General features: G+C 52.8%; 1 protein-coding gene across 2 annotated transcripts in view; it reads right to left on the reverse strand.

Annotated features, from left to right (window-relative positions):
* Nucleotides 1-19,804, reverse strand: part of ST8SIA2 (ST8 alpha-N-acetyl-neuraminide alpha-2,8-sialyltransferase 2) — a 66,972-nt gene extending 47,168 nt beyond the window's left edge. For both annotated transcript variants that reach the window (XM_026510265.4, XM_044388387.3), the window contains exon 1: nucleotides 19,581-19,804. In XM_026510265.4, coding sequence (XP_026366050.1) covers nucleotides 19,581-19,678 — 98 coding nt within the window. In that variant the 5' untranslated portion in view covers nucleotides 19,679-19,804. The remainder of the gene's footprint in view (nucleotides 1-19,580) is intronic.
* Nucleotides 19,805-22,310: the final 2,506 nt, after the last annotated feature.

Consider the following 22,310-nt stretch of genomic DNA (forward strand, 5'->3'; position numbering starts at 1 on the left):
GCTGCTGGAAGGGAAAATCTGGGACCTTCCTTCTTCCTACTGTACAGTGCAAGGCTGGCTGCTCCCCGGGGCCGGCTGATTGAACTGTCAACTAATAGAATAGGAAGAGGAAGCCAGCCCAAGCTCTGGAAGGACACTCAGCCCCGATATCTTCAGGGGTCAGCCTGGCCTCCATCCCCACCCCCAGACTGTGTTCTGTAGGAGTCTGGGGCTCTGGGGAGGAATTGTGGAGGGGTTCTGCCGATTGGGTCCTCCCTATGAGCCAGTTCCTGATTGCCCTGGAGAAAAGCCCAGGGGTGGTGCTCAGGGTGGAAAACACGACCTCCAGCCCTGTTGAGTTAGGGCAGAGGAAATGACTTCACTCAACAAATGTTGCTGTAGCTTGTAGCAGGTGGGGGTGGGGTGGGGATGGGCATAGTCAGGATGGTAGCACCCAAGCCTGTGTCAGGCTGATGCTAGAAATGGGTGTCTGGGTAGGGACTTGAGAAGGACTTTGCTTGGATGACAGAGCCCAGAGGAGTGATCATCCTGGATTCCTACTGCCTGGGCACCTAGCATCCAGCACTCACAGGCCATGCCCTCACTGTGGATTTTCCCCTTTCATCTCTATCACAACCCTACGAGGTGGGCATTTTTAGTATTCCCATTCAATTAGAGACGTTAAACATCGAATGCAAGGGTTTACAGCAAGGAGGGGCTGGAAGCAGGATCTGAACCTGGCTTTGTCTTACAGATTGTCTCTAAGTCGGGAACATGGTGCAAGGGGTTGGGGGCAGGGGCAGTCAAAGCCTGAGTGGAGTTAAAACTGGGGCTTTGTGTGACTGGAGCAAACCCGTAAGAGAAGCCAGAGAGCAGGGCCAGATAGCCATTGTACCTGGAACACTACACCTGACTCCAGACAGATGCCGAAAATGTCCCCTGGCAGAGACAAGAGGAGGAAGCAGGAAGCCAAGTCCTCCAAGGGGTGTGTGCACAGGGCCTGGGTTTGTCCATCCCACTGGATTCCTACCCTCTCATTCTAGGGGGGTTTGGTCATAATGCTTCAGCAGCTTCTCAGGGAGCCTGGTTTCTGTTGTGAACACGCAAAAGTGAGGGGCGCAAAGATGGACTGGACAAGGAGCCCCTCCTTTGCTTTTCCTCTTGGCCTGAACATCAGTCTGGACTCCCAGTGGCGGGCGGGGGGGTGTTTGCCCATCTGCCTCCAGGGTCTGGGCTGGTGGCTCTGCATGGTGTTTTGGGAATAATGGCTCAAGGTAGCATTTTGGGCTTTGGACTGGGGCTGCCTCTGAGCCTTCGCCCCTCCCCACTTCTCCTGCCAACAAATTCACCTAGAAAATGCCAGGGAAGAAGCCAGGGTGAAGTGAGGGCTAGTCTGCCCCTCCCTGGACTTTAGAACAGTCCAGAGGCAAAGAGAATTCTTCGCCAGCTGACTTCTCCCTGTGACCACAGCATACTGGATAAGTGGATGGGAAATTTAACCCTTCTTAGGCTCTTGTAAAACACCCCGGCACGTGAAAGGCTTTGCATGGGCACGTTCAGAATGGAGAGGCGTGGGGAGAGGATGCCCAGAACCTTCCCACCCCCTGGCAGAGGGATGGCAGAATGGGATCTAGCCTCTCTGAAAAAAAAATTTTTTTTTTTTGACAAAAATGCCTCTTTGATCCAATGCTGTCAAAAAAAGAGTGGCAGAACACAGGCTTTGGTGTGATCCCTAGCTCCTTCTTCGCGAGCCGAGTATTTAAAGCTGAGCCTCCTCACTCCTTAAAGTAAGTAAACTTGAAGAGTAAATGAGGTAATGATATATACAAACAGCCTGGCAGATGCTATTTTTATTTTATTTTATTTTTATTATTGTTCTCATTAAAACTCTTCTGAGAAGAGAGATAGGTCATGGCTGGATTCCTTTGCCTTCCCGTCATTTTCTTTCAATTAGCATGCACTTATTGGGCACCTACTATGTGACAGGCCCTGAGCTGGGCCCTGGGGACACAGTGGGGATAGACAGATTGCCCCCCATCCAGGTTTGAAGGTGCTTAAAATCTAAATTTGGAGGGGCACCTGGGTGGCTCAGTCAGTTAAGCATCTGCCTTCAGCTCAGGTCATGATCCCAGGGTCCTGGGATTGAGCCCCGCGTCGGGCTCCCTGCTAAGTGGGAAGCCTGCTTCTCCCTCTCCCTCTGTCACTCCCCCTGCTTGTGCTCTCTCTCTCAAATAAATAAAATCGTAAAAAAAAAAATCTAAATTTGAAGCCAGGAAGCACACACATACACATACAAGAAAGGCGATCACCCCAGCAAAGGAACAGAGTCGTAAACATGTACTTGGTGGCACTAAGAAGAAAGTAGGAGGAACGGCGATGGATGTGTAGGGACTCGGGCAAGCTCGGCAGGGGACGGGAAGAGCTGCTGAAGGAGCCGGCATTCCATCAGAACCCTGAAATCTGAGCAGGAGCCAGGCTCACCAAGGGCTGTGGCAGAGCCCCAGGCAGAGGGATCTGCTCAGGAAGAGCCCGATGGGTCGGTGGATCCTAGATCTTCCCTCCTTTAAAATTCATGTTCCTGGAGCCTCCCCACTCCAGAGTATGGTCTCTGAGCCTTCATCCCACTCTTCCTGTCCCCAGCTCTGGTTATTGGCCCCGTTTTCATCTCCACATGTGCCTTTATCATGGAACCTCTCCTTTCCTTCTCCCACTCCTCCCTGTTTCTCTACCTCACTTTTGCAAATGCACTCTTTCCTTTGCAAACTATTCTCCTCCTGCCTGGTCTCCACACCCCTGACCTGCTTCTCCTTCCTTCTCAAACCTTGGGGTGGCCAGACTGTAATCGCCGTGCCTTTGATCAGGGACATCTCTTTGAAATCTTCTTCACCTCATCATTCTCCCAAATGTCGCCGGGGACCTGCTGATGGCCAAGCCCAGTGGCCCCTGAGCACCCTCAAACCGAAGATCTTCCTGCCAGGAGCTCTCGGCTCTCTTGTTTATTGCTTCGGTCCCTTGGTTCCCCTCTCATCTTTGTTCACTGTCCTCCATGGCCTTTGCCGCCTTGGCTTCTCCTTCCCACCTTCTAAATGAGGGCAGTGACCAAGGCTTAATCCTGGGGTCTCTGCTTCTTTAGGGATTTTTGTCTCCACATCTGGCTTCAACTAACATTTCCCTACAAATGGCTTCCAAGCTCCATCTCCATCTTCTACGACCTCCCTTCTAAAGATTATTCTCTTACGGCTTGTTCCCCGGTTGCCCACCATCTACGTGACCATGGACAATCTCTTCCCATCTCGGGGCCTCTGTTGCGTACTTGAAGAATCAAGGGGAATGGGCCAGCTGGCCTTTTGTCCCTGCACTCCGATAATTGGTGATTCAGTCAGTGATTTTTAAATGTCTCCATTCCTGCATAGATAAACTCCATCCTTTTATTATCATCGTGTTTAAGATCAAACCATTGTCCTAGCCACCGCTGATGGTCCCCAGGGTTGCTGTCACTTCTTCTCTGTACCACGATGCCCAAACTCTCTCTTCCTTTCCATTGACACGACTGCAGCCCGTACCCTCCATGCGCCTCCATTGGATGAACTGAGTGGTCTCGCCAACTCATCACCTCTGAGCAACTCACGTATTCTCTGCATAATCCTGTTCAAAACCCTTCCAGGATCCCTATCGTCCATAACATCTCTTCAGCTTTGCGGATCCCTTTGAGAATCCTTTAAAATATATGGGTCCTTTGCCCCGAAAAAATGCCTAAAATTTCAAGAGGTTCATGAATCTCCTGAGATCTATCACAGACTCTTTAGAGGTCTCTGGAGCCCAGCTTAAACCAAAGTGGCTCCCCAAAGCACCAAGTGTGATAGCCTTAGCACTGACAGCTTGGCTCTGAGCCCTCTGTCCTGCCATATTTCCCTCCACCTCCAGGCTCTGCTGAAGCTCCACTCCAGCCAAGCGCCTTGCTATCGCTCGTACCTTTTTGCCTTGGGCCATTCTCCCCGTCCGGATCACCACCTTCATTCTTTTTCCGGCAAAGTCCTTGCATCCTTCCTTGGACGCAAGTCCCACCCTTATCCTGCCTCCTCTGGGAAATGTCTTTCTTGTCCTCAGCCCTCTTTGGAGCTCCTATAGTATGAATCACCAGTACCATCAGCACAAGAATGTCACTTTCATTTTTATTATAATGCAGGGCTCACCGCTGAGGACAGGCACTGCCATCGCACACATGAGAGGTTTGTGGGTGACAATGAATCTTCCTGATAACCAAAGGAAGAAGGCTTCCCAAATCCCCCAACTTCGCTATATTTGATAATAGCTTTTTTATATTTTATTACACACACTCAGGTGCTTTTCTAACACATGGAATATTGAGCATAATTTATCTGGAACACCAATCCTGCTGTAATATAATGATTCTCCAAGTGGTACTGGAAGACGGGAAACAGCGACGCTACTGAACCTCTCTTGCAAGTTTATCAAGGCGCTTCACTGAGATGTGAGCGTGTCTACTGCGATGCGTGGCACGCGGCAGGTGCTCAGTATGTTAGTTCGCCTTCTCCGATGATGGCCCTTTTTTCTATTTAATGTAGAGCAGGTGGTGGGTGAAAATAGACCCACACCTATTTATTGCCCTGCTCTAAAATTTCAGGGCAAGGAATTCAGAGGCATAACAAAAGGATTTGCTATTTCCAGTGAGTCTGGACTCCATCCAACAGGGAAACTCATTGAGGGAGGCACCCAGTTGTGATGTGTTGGAGCCAGAGAAGACTCATGGGTTCATCTAACGCTTATTGCACAGATGGGGAAACCGAGGCCCAGAGAGCTCAGGGCCTGCCCTTAAGGTGAATGGCCTGCGGTGGTGAATCCGCAACCAAAGCCCAGCTCCCCAAATTGTTGCTCAGTCCAGACTCATCTGTCGTCAACCCCTAGGAAGTCTCTGCCCCGCCAGACCACCAACGACTTGAGCCTTCCCTCTGTACTGGGTTCAGCTCTGCAGGGCTTGTGAGCCCCGGGCACCGTGAGTCAGATACGTTTCTCATACAGCTTTGTGATGAGCGCATGAAGCTCGTGGTAACTGTCACAGAATCTAGGTACCAGGGAAGTTTTTCTCCGGGGGCACCACGAGCGCCTTGTAAGGCTGCTGTTTCGACACCTTGTCGGGAGCAGATGTTTCCAGTGGACTGGCCCGTGGCAGGTAGCATGCGCTGGTTACACCGAAATGTGACATTTGAGAAGCCGCTACTGAGCATTTAGCACGTGCCACGCGCTGGGGACACACTGGTGAACGGGGCGGGAATGGACCCTTCCCTCAACGGAGATTGTCTTGTGGCGGATGAAAACAGGAAGAACAAAAGTAAAGGCACCGTTGCCTAGTCCAGGCTGAACGATCGTCTCGGCGGCTAATCTCCGCCGATTTCCAAGACAGAAAATAAAAACAACGCTACACAATGGCACTCTGATGAAGACTAAAAAATCCAAAAGTCAACACATTTTACTTTATTTTCTTTCAATGGATCTCAACTCCCGAATGTTCCAGCTTCAAAAGGTAAGATTAGGTACCATTAAGCCAGCCAGACCAGCATTGATTGAAAAACCCTCCTTGATGCTACAGGAATGGAGGAGGTTGCAGACCCGTATTAATCTCCTTGTTATCAGCTTGATCTCAGCCTACCAGGAGCCAGCTGTCTGGTTCCCGATTCTGGCCACATCCCTCCAGTCCTCTGGCTTCTGCTTGCCAGGCCACGGAGCCTGTATAGAACCGTGAGTTACCCTGCGAGGGATACGTTAACAGGGGGCTGGTCTTTCTTCATGGAACCAGGAGAAAGGAAAGTGGGCTTCATCTGTAAATAGGACGGGGCTTAATGGATTTCAAATCAGACAGTTCTATGGGGAGCTCGTATAATTCACATTTTCTCTCCTTTGGCCATGGAGAGAAACATAGACACGATCTCGGGACGTAAGCAGTGGGGGCTTTTCTGAACCTCAAGGAACAAAATCCCCCCTTTCCTGCCCTCTCTCCTTTTCTTCCTTTGTTCTCCAAACCAGCACTTAGTCTCTGCCAGGCACCGTGCAAGGAGCTGGAAGCACAAAGCAGCACAGGTCTGCAACGGCCCCAGCCCTCCGAGGGCTCCCATCTTGCAAGCAAGAAAGGTACCATGCAAGACACACAAAGTGTAAGGTGTGGGGTAAAGCGTGCTGAGAGACTGCAAGATAAGGGTCTAACCTAGTGGCATTGCTGGGGGTGAGTGACGGGCCTCTCGGGCTTAAATCGCCCTTGCTTTTTGAGGCATTCACAAGACTGTTTCATTGATGAATTCCTTATTCGTACCCTGGGCAATTTCCCAGGTACAGTGAGCAAGAGTGTCTGTAACTAGGTGCTTTCTGGGAAGATTAACTCCCTTCCTTTCTATAGAAAGCTTTGCAAGGATTGTCATAGCTTTGCTATCAAAGAGGCAGATAACGATCACGAGGAAGAAGTAAGGTTAGCACATCACCACTGCATAGACTTCGGTCTTTTCCTGGATCCACTGTCAGGGGTTTTGCTAACTCACTCTATTGACTTAATACTTTTCTTTACAATGACTCACTTAAAAACTTAAATGAATTTATCATAAAAGGAATCTTTAAATCACTGCCATAAATAGAACACCAATATTCCTTGCCCTGAGTAGAAAGTAATGGCAAAAATAAACACAATCGAATTCTTGGCTACCAACCTGCCCAGAGGCTGTCTTTACCTGAAGGAGCAGGCTGGGTCTAAAGGCTCCCTTATACTTGTCTTCGATCACCCCCCAGAGGCCTCCCCCACTTCAATTCCTCTGCTTTCTATAACAGATCACAGTTTGGAATGAGACAGCAGGCTGGGTAAGCCACCAAAACCACCCAAGAACCCCAAGAACTCCAGGGGACTGGGACTATGTATACCAACTGTAAAGGGGGAGCGTTTCCTATGTCAATGACCACATCCCAGCCAAGCTCATGAAGGGGCTTAATGATCCAGCCAAGGAGTGCTTTGCTGTCTAGCTTCTCCAGAAATTTCAATCATGTGCTGTAGCCCTGGGTTGCGGTTGTTTCTGGTATAGACACATTGCAGGCTCGTTAAAAACTGATTTCATAAATCAATTCCACCCTTGGTTGGGATCCCTCCTTGCCTTGCCTCATGTCTCGGGCCTCCTCTGGGAGAGGGGCAAAGAGAGAGAAGCAGGCTAATCCCTGGGGCTAAATTGCTAGCACCAGGGAAATGACCAGCGAGACCTTGAGAACATTCAGTTCTCTTTCTCTGTGTTTGGTAAGCAGTTACTTTACCCGAGTCTCAGTTTCCCTCTCCACAAAGTGGCTTTTGTAGGGGCTTTATAATAACAGTGTGTGAAATAATGTATGAAAAGCTCCTGGTGCATACACAGGCATCCAGCAAGTGGTTATAATAATAACTATTAGTAAGTTTTTCTGACATCCATTTGAGGATAATTCTAGGCCGGCTCTGTGATGGGTAATAGGGATCCTCTGACAAGTTTGCCCTGGTCTGATGGGCCAACCTCACTGCCTGGGGCCGGGGCTCTGCAGAAGGCCAGGAAACTAGCTATTCCCACCAGGGGAGGGAGTGTGCCTTCAAATTCCCTGGGGCTTTGTAATGATGCAGATTCAATTTCATTAGGTCTGGGCCTGGGGTGAGGCCTGACATTTTGCATTTCTACCAAAACTCCAGCTGACGCCGTGTGGCTGGTCCCAGGACCACCCTTTGAGTGATGAGGCTCTAGCCCTGTGGTTCTCCAAGTGTGATCCTTGGAGGGACCAAGGGTAACAGCATTACCTGGAACTTGTTGGAGATCTGGATTCTCAGACCGCACTCCAGACCTGCTGACTCAGAAACTCTGGGGTGGGGCTGGCACTGTTTCTTACGACAATCACGGGACACTGAGCCACAGCTTTGGCACGTCCTGTCCCTGGAATCCACAACACTTGCTCATTCCTCCTGTGTTAGGGGGACTGTGTTTAAGCCTGGGCATCAAAGAGAGAAACGCAGCTGTATCTCAGCCCTTCCCAGTCCAGAGAGAACCGAGTCTCTGGGGGGTTAGCATTCGGGGGCTCTCTGGTTTTTTCAGATTGACCATTGACCCCAAAACACTAACCAAGGGGCGCCTGGGTGGCACAGCGGTTAAGCATCTGCCTTCAGCTCAGGGCGTGATCCCGGCGTTATGGGATCGAGCCCCACATCAGGCTCTTCTGCTAGGAGCCTGCTTCTTCCTCTCCCACTCCCCCTGCTTGTGTTCCCTCTCTCGCTGGCTCTCTCTATCTCTGTCGAATAAATAAATAAAATCTTTAAAAAAAAAAAAAAACACTAACCAAGGCTACTGTGATGAACGTGGTAGGCAAGAGGCAGCTAGGGACCTAGATCTGGGTGGGAGGGTGGTTTGGGCGGTCTACCCCCCCTCACCCTACCTACTCCCCCCACCACTCCGTGCCTTCCATGCGGCTCCAGCTTTTACGAGACCTCATGGGCCCCTCCCCACTTAGACAGGCAGGCAGGCCACCAAGTCTTGACAGAGTGCCACAAAAAATAACGTGTTTGCAATTTCCGCAATCCTAAATCCCAGGTATCGGGTCTTTGGGCTTCCTCCAGCAAGAGGTTTGTATTTCGGCAAATCTAGGTCTAAATATCTCCTTCCTTTTCTCTCTCTACTTCCTCCCCACCACGCTTTTTGGTACTATATTATTTTTTGGCTTAAATAATCCTCCCATTGATGCTGCTTTGTTAAGATCATAACCACTCTCTTAAAATAAATCAATGTGTCTCCCGCACCTGCCAGGTGCTCTGCAGGCTGTCCGCATCTGTATGTGTGTTTTTAATTGTGGCTAAAATACACATAACGTAAAATTTCCCAACTTAACCATTTTTAACTCTACAGTTCAGCCATGTTAGGGACACTCACGATGTTGTACAACCAATCTCCAGAGCTCTTCTCATCTTGCGACACTGAAACTCCGGACGCAGTAAATTGTAACTCCCTCCTCCCCCCCCCACCTGGGCGGCCACCGTTCAGCTTTCTGTCTCTGGGAGTCTGATGACTCGTGGTACCTCATGGAGCTGACATCTCACAGTCTCTGTCTTGTTGTGACCGGCTTATCGCACGTAGCATAACGTCCTCACAGTCCGTCCATGGTGTAGACTGTGTTAGAATGTCCCTCCTTTTTCAGGCTGAGTAACAGTCCCTCGTACGTATATGCGCCACATTTTACTTATCCTTTCCTCCATCCTTGGACATCTTTCGGCTACTGCAAATACTACTGTTAAGAACACAGGTACACGGACACCTGTTCGAGCCCCTGCTTTCAATTCTTCTGGGTCCAAACCCAGAAGTGGGATGGCTGGATCCTATGCTAATTCTAGTTTTAATTTTTTGAGGAACCGCCACACTGATTTCCATCACGGCGATACCACTTTTACATTGTTCATTCCCATGGTGTGCGTTTTATTTAACCCTCAGAACACTGTGAGTTGGATATTATTAACCCCGCCATTTAGATTAGGAAGCTGGAGGCGGGGAGGGCTCTGAGAGGTGAGGTCACCCGCCTGAGGTCACACAGGTAGTAAGTGCTTGTCCGGAGATGAGAGCATCAATCTTTCCCACAGTTACCCTCGCGGTGGCAGCTGGGAGAAATCGACAGTGAAGACCTAAGCGAGTTATTCTGACACTGCTGGAGGCTTGAGCTTCAGTGGGCAGCACCAGGCAGCCCGGGGAAGGGGCTGCAGAGCCTTGGCTGGTTGCACGCCCGAGGCCGGACGGCCGCGGGTCTGTGCCAGGCCATTTGTCAGCACACTGTCCTCGCGTAGCTGCCCTAAGAGGCATCCATCCGCCGGGATGGGTACAGCACTGGGGGTTTCTGTCTTGCCCTTCTCGTTGCTTCTCCTTGGAACTCAGTCTATCGATCCTGACACAGTCAGACATCATACAGACTCCTTTGAGCGTCCATTCCCAAGTTTTGGGAACCATGGAGAGGCTTTGCGGCTGCCGCTTCTTTTTTAAAGCTTTTATTTATCTACTTGACAGAGAGCACGAGGGGAGGGAGCGCAGGAGCAGGGGGAGAGGCAGGCAGAAGGAGAGGGAGAAGCCAGCTCCCTGCTGAGCGGGGAGCCCGATGCGGGGCTTGATCCCAGGCCCCTGGGATCGTGACCCAAGCCCAAGGCCGATAGATGCTTAACCAACTCAGCCACCCAGGTAGATAGATGCTTAACCAGCAAAGCCACCCAGAGTTAAGCCGATAGATGCTTAACCAGCAAAGCCACCCGGAGAGGCTTTGCTTCTTACAGGGGACCAGCAACTGAAAGTCACCGGCCCTATCAATTTACCAACTCATTTTCTCCGGAGATCTTACGCGTCTTCCCTTCATTATTTAAGCCACGCTGGCATTTACCGAGTAAGAAGGTGTGAATTAATCCTGGGTATCGCTCTCCAGAGCACAGCCAATGTTCTTGTTCTTGAAATTGGAGATGCGGCACAAGCGACACACGCCCACGCCTCATGGGCAGAGTCCAAGTGTGGCTACCCCTTCCTCAGCATCCGCTGAAATGGGGTGCCTCAGGGCAACGGCCACCGCCGTGTCTGGGGGGCTCCTCTGACCTGCCACGAGCCTTTTCTGCGGTCTCAGATGTTCCCAGCTTCCCTTCACAAACTCTCTGTGTGGTACAGAGGGTACAGAGGGGGCCTAGGGAGCTGAAGCCCCATAATTCCACTACCCCAAAGTAGCCAAGACCTGCACGGGCCGTGGAGTCAGGCAAACCTGCCTGGGATTCTGGTGCCTCAGTTTCCCACCTGTGTGAACTTAGCAAATCCTGGAACTTCTCCGGGCCTCCACTTCCTTACCAGCAAATGGGCAAACAGGGTGGTTGTGGGGGTTGAGTGAGTGAGCCATGGAGCACCCAGCAGAACGGCGGGCATGGCATCAGTCCTTGGAAAACGGACTCCCTGGGCATGGACCACCTCCCTGCACCAGCCTGTCCCCTCCCTGCCAGCTTCATTCCTCCCTCCCTCCTTCCCTCCCTCCCTTCCTTCCTTCCTTCCTCCCTGCATTCTTTCTTCCTTCCCTCCCTCCTCCCTTCCTTCCTCCCTCCCTTCCTTCCTCCTTCCCTCCCTCCTTCCCTTCCCTTCCTCCCTTCCTCCCTTCCTCCCTCCCTTCCTCACCAGGCCCCACCCGGCCTGAGGGAGCTGGAACCACAAGCCCTTCTGTCTTTCTCTAGAAGAAAATTCCTCCCTGCCTTAATCATTTGTGTTGTTTTCCTTTTCCTTCCGTGTGTGTCTGTCTCTCTGGCAATGAGACGGTCACACGAATGCCGTGCTCCAGAGCGTTCTGAGGGCAAGCAGGTGGCTGGGGGGGCAGCGACAGCAAGAGGGCAGGCAGAGTGCAGGCACCATTGTGCCACAGCTGATTTGGAGCCAGCAGCCTACGTGGCACCAGTCCGTGGGCTGCCAGGCTGCCATCCCGGCCTGGAGCTGGCACGCTGCCCCAAAGCGCTCTCTCAGCACCGCTGCTCCCCACAGACCTTCGTGTTTCCCAGCTTTAGCCTCTGGAAGGAGGAGCGTACAGATTTCCCCCACCGGATGCCAGTGAATACACCATCTCTGGATCGTTCTCCTTGCTTTCCGCAGCCTGGGTTCAAATCCCCTCAGCTCTGCAGCTCACTCGCTGTGTGACCTGTTGGCGTTCTGTGACTGCTCTGTGCCTCGCTTTCCTCATCTGCGAAATGGGGGTAACATGAGCACAGACCTCACAGGATTGCTGAGAGGACAGGTGTGAAGAAAGCTAATGGGCTTCGAGTATCGTTCGGTGCAGAGCAGACGCCCCAAAGGGACGCGTTATTCTCTGCGGCGTCGGCCTCTGAGAGGAAAAGATGTGTGAGGAGTGAAGCTGTGATTCCAGAAACAATCCTCTCCATTCACCCTTCAAGGCAAACTCGGACCCCAGACTGTTAGATTTCAGGGATCGGTAACGTTTCCTCAAAATTGGGGTCAGGGAGTCATAGGGTCACCAATCTCTTTGGCCACAGAAGACCATCACCCTCTCTCAGGAAAGAGAGGACACCTTTACATCCCAAATGAAAAACCACTATCATCTCAGAACAAAGAAGAGTTGGGCGCCTTGGTGGCTCAGTCGGTTGAGCGACTGCCTTTGGCTCAGGTCATGGTCTTGGAGACCCAGGATCGAGTCCCACGTCGGGCGGAGACCCAGGATCGAGTCCCACGTCGGGCTCCCTGCTCGGTGGGGAGTCTGCTTCTCCCTCTGACTCTCCCCCCCTCTCCTGCTTTCCCTCCCTCTCTCAAATAAATAAAATCTTAAAAAAAAAAAAAAGAGCAAAGAAGAGTCATTCTCAGGAATGGCGATTAACAACTCAAACCTAATTGTCATGGACACATTGTGCTTTTTCTTTTTCTTCTTTCTTTTCTTCTCCCTTTTAGATCCCCAGCCTTGTGCAGACCAACCTTGGGGGCCACTGACCTCGGGGTCATTTCGATCCCCCAGCCACTGGCTAAGAGGTCAGAGGAGGAGGAAAAATGATCACCTTGAGCCTCCAAAAGGGGCCGGGGGGCCGGGGTGAGGGCCTCCGTGCTCCCCCAGTAAGAACAAAAAAGGTGCCGGGGAGACTCTTGGCACAGCGAGAGCCTCCTTCTTGCAGAGGAATTTAGGAACTCACACTCACACACACCCACATCGCAGGGCGGGACGCTGGATCTCCAAGAGCAGCGAATCAGGATTCCAAGTGGACAAGTGTCGGGAGGAGCGGCTCCTGGCGTGAAACCCAGATACATGGCTTGTCACGGCCACTGCTCTCTCCCCGGATGGAGCAGTTCCCTTTGCCACTGTGAAGTCTGTGACAGCTGAAGCTGAGAAGACGCTGGGACAAACAGGTCCCGTCAGGACACCGGGCAGCTTCCGAGCCGAGTGACGGATTGCAAGCGACTGGGGAGAATTTAAAACCAGCCCAGCTGCCACCCAGGAGAGTGACTAATCTCAACACTTAAGGACAAGCCCCAGACCGGCAGTCATTCAGACACATCCTGGACGCAGATGGCACCCAAGTGTCTCGCCCTGGGGCTTCTCTTGGAGAAATGGACCGACCCCACCCCCTGGCAGGAGACGGCCACCTGATGTGCACCCCCCTCCTATCCCCTCCCCCGTGGCGTCTATGTTCCTGCCCCTCCCACAGTCCTTTCCCTGTATCGCTCCATCAGTCTCCAGAACTCGCTTTTGCTTGAGAGAGCTGAGAGATAGGAGGCTCTGGACCTTCCCTAGGGTCCTCGCAGCTGCCGCAAGTCTTGACCCAGCCATCACGGTTCCCTGCTTTGATCCGCGTTGGCAAATCAAAACACCACTTAAAAACGCTTAATAAGAAAAGTCTTGGAGATCCCACACACTGACCTGACCTCACGTTTCTTACTCTTGTCCAGGTTTCAAACACACAACTTCCAGCATCCTTTCTGGGGACCAGCCCTTGGAAGGAAACAGTTGGCTGTAAGTGGAGTCTGCTCTTAAGGCCAGTATGGAGCGTGCAGGCGACAAAGGCAGACAGAGCTGGCACTTTCTCTCCAGGCGGAAGGACGGAAGGACGGTGGCTGGGAGCAGTGCAGGGCTAGAAAGGGCTCTCTGGAGAATAAAGGGCTGAACAGAGGCATGGAGGCGGGTCACTACAGCGTTGGTTTTTATCTGAAGTGGAGGTTGGAAACATAACCACTGGGTCCTCTTCCTTTACAAACTAGACATGGCTTTTCCACTGGCCTGCCTCCAACCTTCTAAGATGATGAACAATGCCCTTAACTGGGCTATGCCCTCCACGTCGGATACATATGGTGGAAAAACCAGGACCTTCCAAGTAAGCGAAGGGTGTTTACTGGTTATTAGAATAGTACAGGGACACCCAGGTGGCTCAGTCGGTTGGGTGTCTGCCTTTGGCTCAGGTCATGATCCCAGGGTCCTGGGATCGAGTCCCACTTCGGGCTTCCTGCCCCGCGAGGAGCCTGTTTCTCCCTCTCCCTCTGCCTGTCACTCCCTCTACTTCTACTCTCTCTCTCTGTCAAATAAATAACTAAAATCTTAAAAAAAAAAGAAAGAAAGAAAGAAAGAATAGTATAGACCTTTGGGAGCAGAAAGACTGAAAGCTTATTTTGGCCATATCCCAGGCCCAAAAATATATTATGGGTTTCATACACTAAACCATATGCTTATCACCAGGGGCTGGGGGCAGGGAGAAATAAAACAGAATTGTTGAGCCCATTTCCATTGGCATAGATACTGGCATGACGGCGTGTGAAGGGTACACAGGAGGGGGGCCACTCCGGACTGTCCAAGGAGGGTCTGGGCACTAGGAATGTTTTATAGAGGAACTGCTACCAGACCTTAGCCTTGCAGGTGAAGTCAGGGGAAGGTAGGATAGCGTGGGGTGGGAGTCAGGAGGGATATGGTGTGCAAAGACGATTTTGCTGAAAGGAGAAGAAATGTGTTCAAAAGCATGGAGGCCTGGGGTCATGGCTCATTCCAGGAAACTGAGCAAAACAGAATGGCCAGAGCCCAGGGAGGCTGAAACAGGAGGCCGGGGCCAGATTATGTATTACCTTGCACACCATGCTCAAAGCATGGGAGCCTTTCTAGAATTCCACTCTCTCCGAGAAGTATTTATAATTTGCAATTTACAACATCCCCAATTTGTAAAACCTAAACAATTTAAAACCTAGCAACCCTGCTTTATAAGGGGAAAGAGGCCCTGAGTGGTGAATTGGTTTCCAAGATGGATATCTATTTACAATTTAAATTTGATGCTAGGAACAGTTGGCAACAGGACTTGGAGCAAGTGAGTTAAAAACCAGAGCTTTCTCTCCTATTTTATCCTCCAGTCATGTTTATATGAGAGGGAAGTACACCAGGATTGGGAAGTAGAATGAGCTTTTTCCAAAAAAAAAAAAAAAAAAAAGGAGAAAGAAAAAAAAGATTGCATCGTCTTGAGCAAATATGTATGCTCCTTACAAAGTGCCTGCACTTCAAGTGCTCGAAGAGGAAGGAGCTCATTTTCTTTCACATCAGCCTGGACGCTCACTCCTGGCCGATGGCCACAGTGGCTGCCTGCTCACAGACCTGGGCACAGCCGGCACCAGAGCTAGCCCCGCCCCCGCAGCTTAACTCTCCCCAGTCCTGGCCTGATGACTTCCTGGCGTGCACTGGGAATCCTCGCCAGGGTGACTGGATGGCATCTGTCCTGACCAGTTGGACATCCATTCCAATAGCCCAGTGCTTGCAGGGACCCGCTGCAAAATATCTCCACTCTCACCCCTGCGCTAAACCCCCAGATGCCCAATCATATGGCATGTAGATGCCAGAATTCTCTTTCAACTGACATCTGAATGAGATTTGCAAACGGATGGGAGTTTTCCCTCCAGAAGCTTCAGCCCAAGGCCCCACCTGTGAGTCTAGGGTGCTCCTGCCTGCGGCACGTGAGCTTGTCTGGCAAGCCAGGGGCAGATAGTGCCATTCTGTCCTCTGGCATCACACTGAACTTGACGGGACCAAAGGGGCATTTCGGGGAGACGAGCCCTCCGTCCTTCCCACAGTCTCCTTCACTCACCTTCCCTCTTTGCAAGCTGCTGAGGCCAGACCACGCTCTTAGGAAAACTCTAGGTCTGTGCAACATCGCTGGGGAATGAGTTAAGTTCTGAGACCCATTCTGTGGTATTACCGCAGAGTGAAAGAATCCAGGGGACAGGGCAGTCTAGCAAGGCGGATTTCGGCCAGGACGAGGGGCCCTTGCTTGGTCACCAAACCTCTCTGAGCCTCAGTTTCCTCACTGAAAATCCAGAGCTAGCCACAGAATCCAGCTTCAAGAGGTTCAGGAGGACTGAGTGAAGTAGTACTTAGAAGCAATTAGTCCGGTATCGGGCACACAAAGCTCGACAAATAGGAGCTCTTGTTGCCCCCGGGAGGTGACCATTGGGTTGCCACGACGAAAAGATGTGTTAATAGCAATGAAGCACTTGGAACGGCTCTTGGTTCATAGCAAGCGCTCAATAAATCAATAAATGCTGATGACCATCATCACCTTCACCTTCACATTAGCATGATTATTACTATTATTACTAGTTACCTTCTTTTAAACCAGAGACTCGTCTATGTTCAAGGAGCTCATTTGCGGGGGGGGGGCATTGGGTTGCAAACAAGGAGACCCGTGCAAGCTTGTCCTCTCTTTACCAGGTCAGGGTGTGATATTGCTTCGTAGGTCAAATTTCCACTAACTGTAAAAAAAAAGAGGTTTCCTAGGGGGAACCGCACACTTCCTTCCCATCCTAAGGCTCTGGGGGTCTCTGCTTTGCCCAAAGATGCCACATGTGCCCATCACGAGGCCAGTGCAATAGAAATTTACTGAATGCCTCTGGGCACCGGCTCTGGGGACACCTCGGCGGGCAAGAGAGCCATGCCTCACACCGCTCTCTTGTAAGTTACCCTCAAGACTAAAGCTCAAGCGACAATAAGAAAAAACATTTTAGCTTACAACTTGGTCTAAAAATTGGGGCGCTGCATGAATTGATGGGGGCTGTTTTATCAAAGCCCCACCCAGTGTCTGATGTCGAATTTGACTTTACTCTTTATTTGAGTGCTTTGCAGAGGACTCATCTTTCTGCATTTCCTTTTCCCTTTCAGCCCCAGGGAGGCGTTTCCATAAGCAAACAAGTTAGAAGTTGAAAATCATCATTGAGGAAAAGAAATGAGTCTCTCAGAAAAAGCTTCAGAAGAAAAACCTGTCTCTCGCAACCCATTGTATGATTCCTTAGGCAGGACAGGACCTCTGAGACTACCATACCAAAAGCTTCATTTTATAAGCAAGGGGATCAAGAGCTTAAGAAAAGTGTATCTCAGTTTTGTTCCACCAGACAATGCACGTGCAATTCTCTTTCCTCCTTCACTTCTCATTCCTTAATCCTTGAATATTTACTCCAGAAAGAGAAGTCTTCCTTCTTCCCTTCCTAACAACATCCTAGGGTCCCACCTTCCAGAAACAGCCATCTGTTTATAGAACCAATGTTCTCTTCCAGGGACTGACACTGGCAGGTAATTTGCTATCTTCCTTGGCACAGGTCGAGATCACGTTGGGGAAGGGTGGGCATGGCTGGTGTCGTAGCAGCATGGTCTTGAGTTTGCGTCCAGGTCTCCCAGGAAGGAATGAGGAAGACCAAGCCCTACTCCTGGCACCCCCTCACTGGCCACTGTGCCAGGGCCCTTAACCCACTGAGCCCTGGCTGGCCACTCAAAGTTGGGGTGGTTCCAAGGATTAAAACCTGGCTTCTAAGCAGACATCAGACCTGTTGGGGTTCTGGTCCTCTGCCGATGTCCTTCGTCCTCCAGCAATGGCAAATCCCAGATATGCCTCCACTCCACTTACACATGTGTGGGAGACTGGGGGTGGGACTGGGGGGCGGGGGAGGGAGATGTCTCAAGCCTGGATCAAAACTGGTCTAGCCAGGAGTCGGCCTGAGGACAAGGACACCAAGAAGGAGGGCTAATGACACAGGAGATTACACATTTGACCCCTCTGACAATTTTTCCCAGGGTCAGCCCAAACACCCCCCCCACCCCAATGAAACAGGTTCCTTCCCAAGGGCACACCCACAGCAGAGGAGCCCTGGGTTTTAAATATATTCATAAATGCCCTTCTTAGCTCTGGCCTAGGAGCTTATTCCTGGATACCCTGTTGGAATAACCTGGTGTGGGGTGGGGTGGGGGCTCTGTAACACATTCAGCAGGATAGTGCAGCATTATGTGCAAAGCGATTTCCTGATTGCATTTTAAAAATTAAAAGTCCCTGGCATGTAGAAGCTATTCAGTAAAAGTTCAGTGAATGGATAAGCCGGGGATGCCTGGATGAGCTCTGCACTTATGTTTCTATAGCAGAACAATGGGCAGCTGCTGGTCCTTCCCTCTCACCTGTCAAGGTCAGCAAGGGGTCTGGGCCAAGCAGAGCCCACAGCTGAGAGAAGAGAGGGAGAACCCAGAGGAAGGCCCTCCGCACCGGTCATCCATCACCCAAGACTTGATTTGCCTGATTTCCTCTCCGGCCCTCGTTTTTGAGGCGAACAGCTATGGAAAGTAAGGTATTTCTCTATTTTCGCGTGGGAGCATGGCACGTATTAACTGAACAGTATTTGTGAAAGTTTTTGGAGCTCTTGGGGAAACCGAGGATGAGGAAGAGGAGGAGGCAGACAGAGGGGTTCTTGAAGGGTGCTGGAGTTCACAGAAGGAATTCTTGGGTTCTTGAGATGGGAAGGGGCAGGGAGAAAAGGAGAGAGCAGGAAGTGGCGCCTGCACCAGGTTTGGGTCCTTAGGGCCTTGGGATCCTGGCATTTCCCTTTTGAGGGACCTGCCAGCGTAGCGGGCCCTCAACTCGCGCTGATAATGAATGAAACAAATGGGACAAAGGAGGGGGCACACGCGGCGCGGGACTCGAGTAGGCGCCAGGCTCGGCTCTAGCCCCAAGGAGGAGGGGTCCTTCTGCCCACTCGGCGACCTCACCTTCTCCCTGCCCTGGGCCAGGAAGCTGTCCTCCGTGCCCCTCAGAACCCTAGCTGCCTCCCCAGCTGCCCACCGCGGATTGGACGCTCTTTGTGGCGCTAAAGCAGAGGGACCCGGCCGAGCGTGCGGGAGGCTGCCGGGCGGGGCGCGAGTCCCAGCCTCCGGGACCGACGGCGGGTGCGTCCCGCGCCGCAAGTGCGCACTCCTGGAAGTCCCGCGCCAGGGCAGGGGCTCGCGGTCCCGCCCCGCCTCTGGAGAGATCGGGAAAGAAGCCGGGGCGAGACCGCGCGCCTGGGGGCCCCGAAGACCACCCGGCGGCGATACAGACTTTCCCGAAAGGTCTCTGTCTCCTCGCTGAGAACGCACGGGAACCCGGGGGCGCAGGGGGCGCCGTGGGGTTAGCTGAGCGTCTAAAGCCAGGGGAGGGAGAGAGTCTCAGCCCAGCCCCGCGCGCTCCGCCTTTGGCGGTACCAGCCGGCGCCCCAACGCCGGGCTCCCGGGCCGGCGGGAGGAGCGTGTGCCAGTCCTTAGGTACTGGGGACACTCCCCTTCCCGGGAGCCAGTGCAGAGCCCCCGCCCTCCGCTCCAACGCGGGGATCCCCTCCCCCAGCGCAGAGATCCCCGCGCGCCCCCTGCCCACTTTGCCAAGGCGAGAAAGCGGCCGAGCTGGAGACAAAGAAACTCCTGCCTCCTCCACTCTCGGCCCCTCCGCCCACCCCAGACACTCCCCGGCGCCCTCCCTCGACCCCGGCGACATCGCTCGCAGACACGCTAGGGAAGGAGGGTAGGGTGGCCGAATCTGCTCCCTGACGCGGGCCAGCTGGAGGTTGCCCGTGCTCCCAGCTTGGGGACACCCCACGGCAGCCGCGCCCCCATGCTCCGCTCCCCGAACCGTCCCGGTCCCCCGGCACCGCCTCCCCGGGCCAAAACCTTCCCCCACTTCTCCAGCCGAGCGATAGGGGGGCGCGGCGCACACAAAGCGGGTGTGGGGGGCGGAGTACTTGGGGAGGGGGGAAGAGATCCGGCCAGGGCTCTGCACGGGCCTGGGCGCAGCTATTTACCCGATTTCTTCTTCGATCTCCGAGATGTCTGCGAAGATGAGGAAGACCACGAGCAGCGTGAGCGCAGCCAGCATCCAGCTCCGGAACTGCAGCTGCATGGTGGGTTCGCGCCCGCCGGGAGCCGCGCGGGCCGGCGCGAAGAGCGGGGGCTGGAGGGCGCAGCGGCAGGCGCCGGAGCCTCCGCGCGCGGCGCGCAGCGGGGCAGACACCCTGCGCTCCGGGCGAGTGCGGGCCAGCGGCTGCGGCGGCGACAGCGGCAGACAGGGGTTGCTCAGGCGCGGCGAGCCCGCTAGCTCCCTCTCCGCTCCCGCCCGCCCCTCCTCCCCTCCCTTCTCCTCCCCTCCCCTCCCCTTCCCTTCCCCTCCCTTCTCCGCCCCGCGCGGGGCTCCGAGTGCAGTTTGACAGCTTTGCTCCGCGCCTCTCTGCTCGCCTCCTCCCACCCTCGTCAACTCCAACGTCCAGCCATCCGCCTTTGCTCCTCCCGCCTGGCTTTTTCAGCTCCCGAGGGCGCTGGGATGTGGCCAGGACTCGCCACTCCCCGCCGAGAGAGGCTGGACTCGGGGCACCGAGGGCGTCCGGGTACCACGCTGAGCCCAGGGAAGAGTGCGCACCGCCCGGCGTCCCCAGCCGGCTGGCAAACGCCCTCCCGCGCTCGCTCTTTGTCCGGCGCCCTCGCTTTCTCGCAAAGTTTTGGCGACACAAAGACCTACACCTGGGGACAGCCCCTAGCGCTCGGCGAGGAGGCGGTTTCAACCACGCAGATGTTTCAGCAGTTGACGAATTAGGAGGGGTGGTGGGGGAGGGGGAGGAGAGAAGAGATATCCAAGACAGGCCAACTTCAGCGGAGATGCTGATTGCGATCTGTGGGCGAGGTGCTCAGCCCGCTAGAAACCACTCCCTTGGGGCGGTCATCTTGGTCACCATTGATAGAACCGAGACTGGATCCCGAGAGGCTCCTTGAGTTGTCTGAGGTCACGCAGTTTTGGCTAGAACTCTGGGCTCCTGCTGGAGTGGCTGCTTTACCCACAATGGCAGACTCAGCGTCTGCCCTGCCCTGCATGGGCCTTCGCCCTTCTGACTCCCGGCTGGGCTTGCCTCCCCAGCTCCTGCCCTCTCCCTGCAAAATTAGTACCCGCCCCTACGCAACCCCCCCAATCCCCCCCCCCCCCGTCTTGATCTAAAGGCCTGCTAGAAAATATGGCTCCAACAAGGGGTAATGCCCCCCAAGCCGAATATTTTTTGCTTCCCCAGCCTTAGACAATTTAACTCAAATTACATTTCGAACCAACCATTAGCCTGGGAAGAGCACCATTAAGTTTTACTGGAATTAGATAATTACCTATTTTTTTTCCTTGCGCTAATTGTAACAATCCTCAAATCAGGAAATGTAACTTCCCAGAAGTGATCATCTGGTTTATGCAAGGGTCTTTGAGGTCTGAGTTTGGGGAACAGGGTCCTGTTCAAGAAGCTGTATGGAATATCCTGACTGCCTGGAAAGGACTCAGGAATGAAGGGGAGCTGTGCAGATTGGCTGTCCCCCCCCATCACCCACACAGAGCCAGTTCTCACAGGGGTTTGGGGAGGGGATGTCAGTGGCTAAGTCTCTTCAGGGACACCTTGGGGAGGTAAGAGGGATGCCTGTGCCTAGAGTCCTTCTGCCTCTTTGTGTGTAGGAAGGAGGGACAGGAGGAAGTCTTCCAAACTAGGGACAGCTCTTGTTGACCCTGGAAGCCAAGATAAGTTCTCCCCTGCAAGAGGAGTTCCCATCACCCTGCCTGGAGAGCAGGAGAGGGAAGCAGCCCGGAGAAAGGGGGAGAGCTCTGGGTGTGGGGAACAGATGTCTCTTCCCCAGAGGAGGGGTGTACCAAGCCCCATGACCGCATTTCATTTCTTTCCTAGCCCCTTGCAAAGTCTGGGCACCCCACACCTACTGTGAGCTCCTCCTGAATGCCACATATTTTTCTTGGAGTGTCACTTTCGTGATGTTGAGTACAATGTTGGATGTCAGTCCTCTGGTCCATTAGAGGTGGTGACAGGCATCAAAAGAGGGTTTCCCATCAGTGTGGCTGGCCACATGGCTTAACTATTGCGTCTCCAAGTTTTCTGAGTGCCTTGATCTTTCCCTCGTCTTGCTTGATGGGTGGTTAAGGAGTTGTAGAATTGTATTTGTTGTTTTGTCTCGCTTTTCTGAGATGAATGGTTGTGATATCTGAACAGGGAGAGGTAAGAACAGGGTGCACCTGTTACGCTGCTCCATATTTCAATCACTCAGTCATTGACTCCGTTACTCAGCCGTGTTTGTTGAGCACTTACCCTGTTCTAGACAACTCTGTGCTTAGGGCTAGAGCTACAAAGAGAAAAAAGAAAGAGGGAGAGGGAGAGAGGGAAAGAAAGAGAGAGAGGCATTTCCTGCCCTCTAGTGGCTCATGGTTTAGGAGGAAGACAGATGTAATTATGGTATGGGATGTGAGCAAGCTATGTGACAGCTTTGGTCTCCCGCAAAGCTTATAATTGGTTAAGAAGACCACACCAGAGAGCAAGAAGAAACGGGCTGGCCTCTCTCTTCTCTCCTCTCGGTTTCTCTACCAACTACACTCTTACTATGCTGAATATCATGGGGAGATTGCTGTGATCCTAAATTCATCTAAATTGCTACTGTTACAACAGAGTGTACCCATCTCCTATTGGGTGACCCAGTTGTCGTCCCAGGCTCAGGGCCTCCCTTCTTTG

Source organism: Ursus arctos, unplaced genomic scaffold (genome assembly GCF_023065955.2).
Source record: "Ursus arctos isolate Adak ecotype North America unplaced genomic scaffold, UrsArc2.0 scaffold_28, whole genome shotgun sequence".
NCBI lineage: Eukaryota > Metazoa > Chordata > Mammalia > Carnivora > Ursidae > Ursus > Ursus arctos.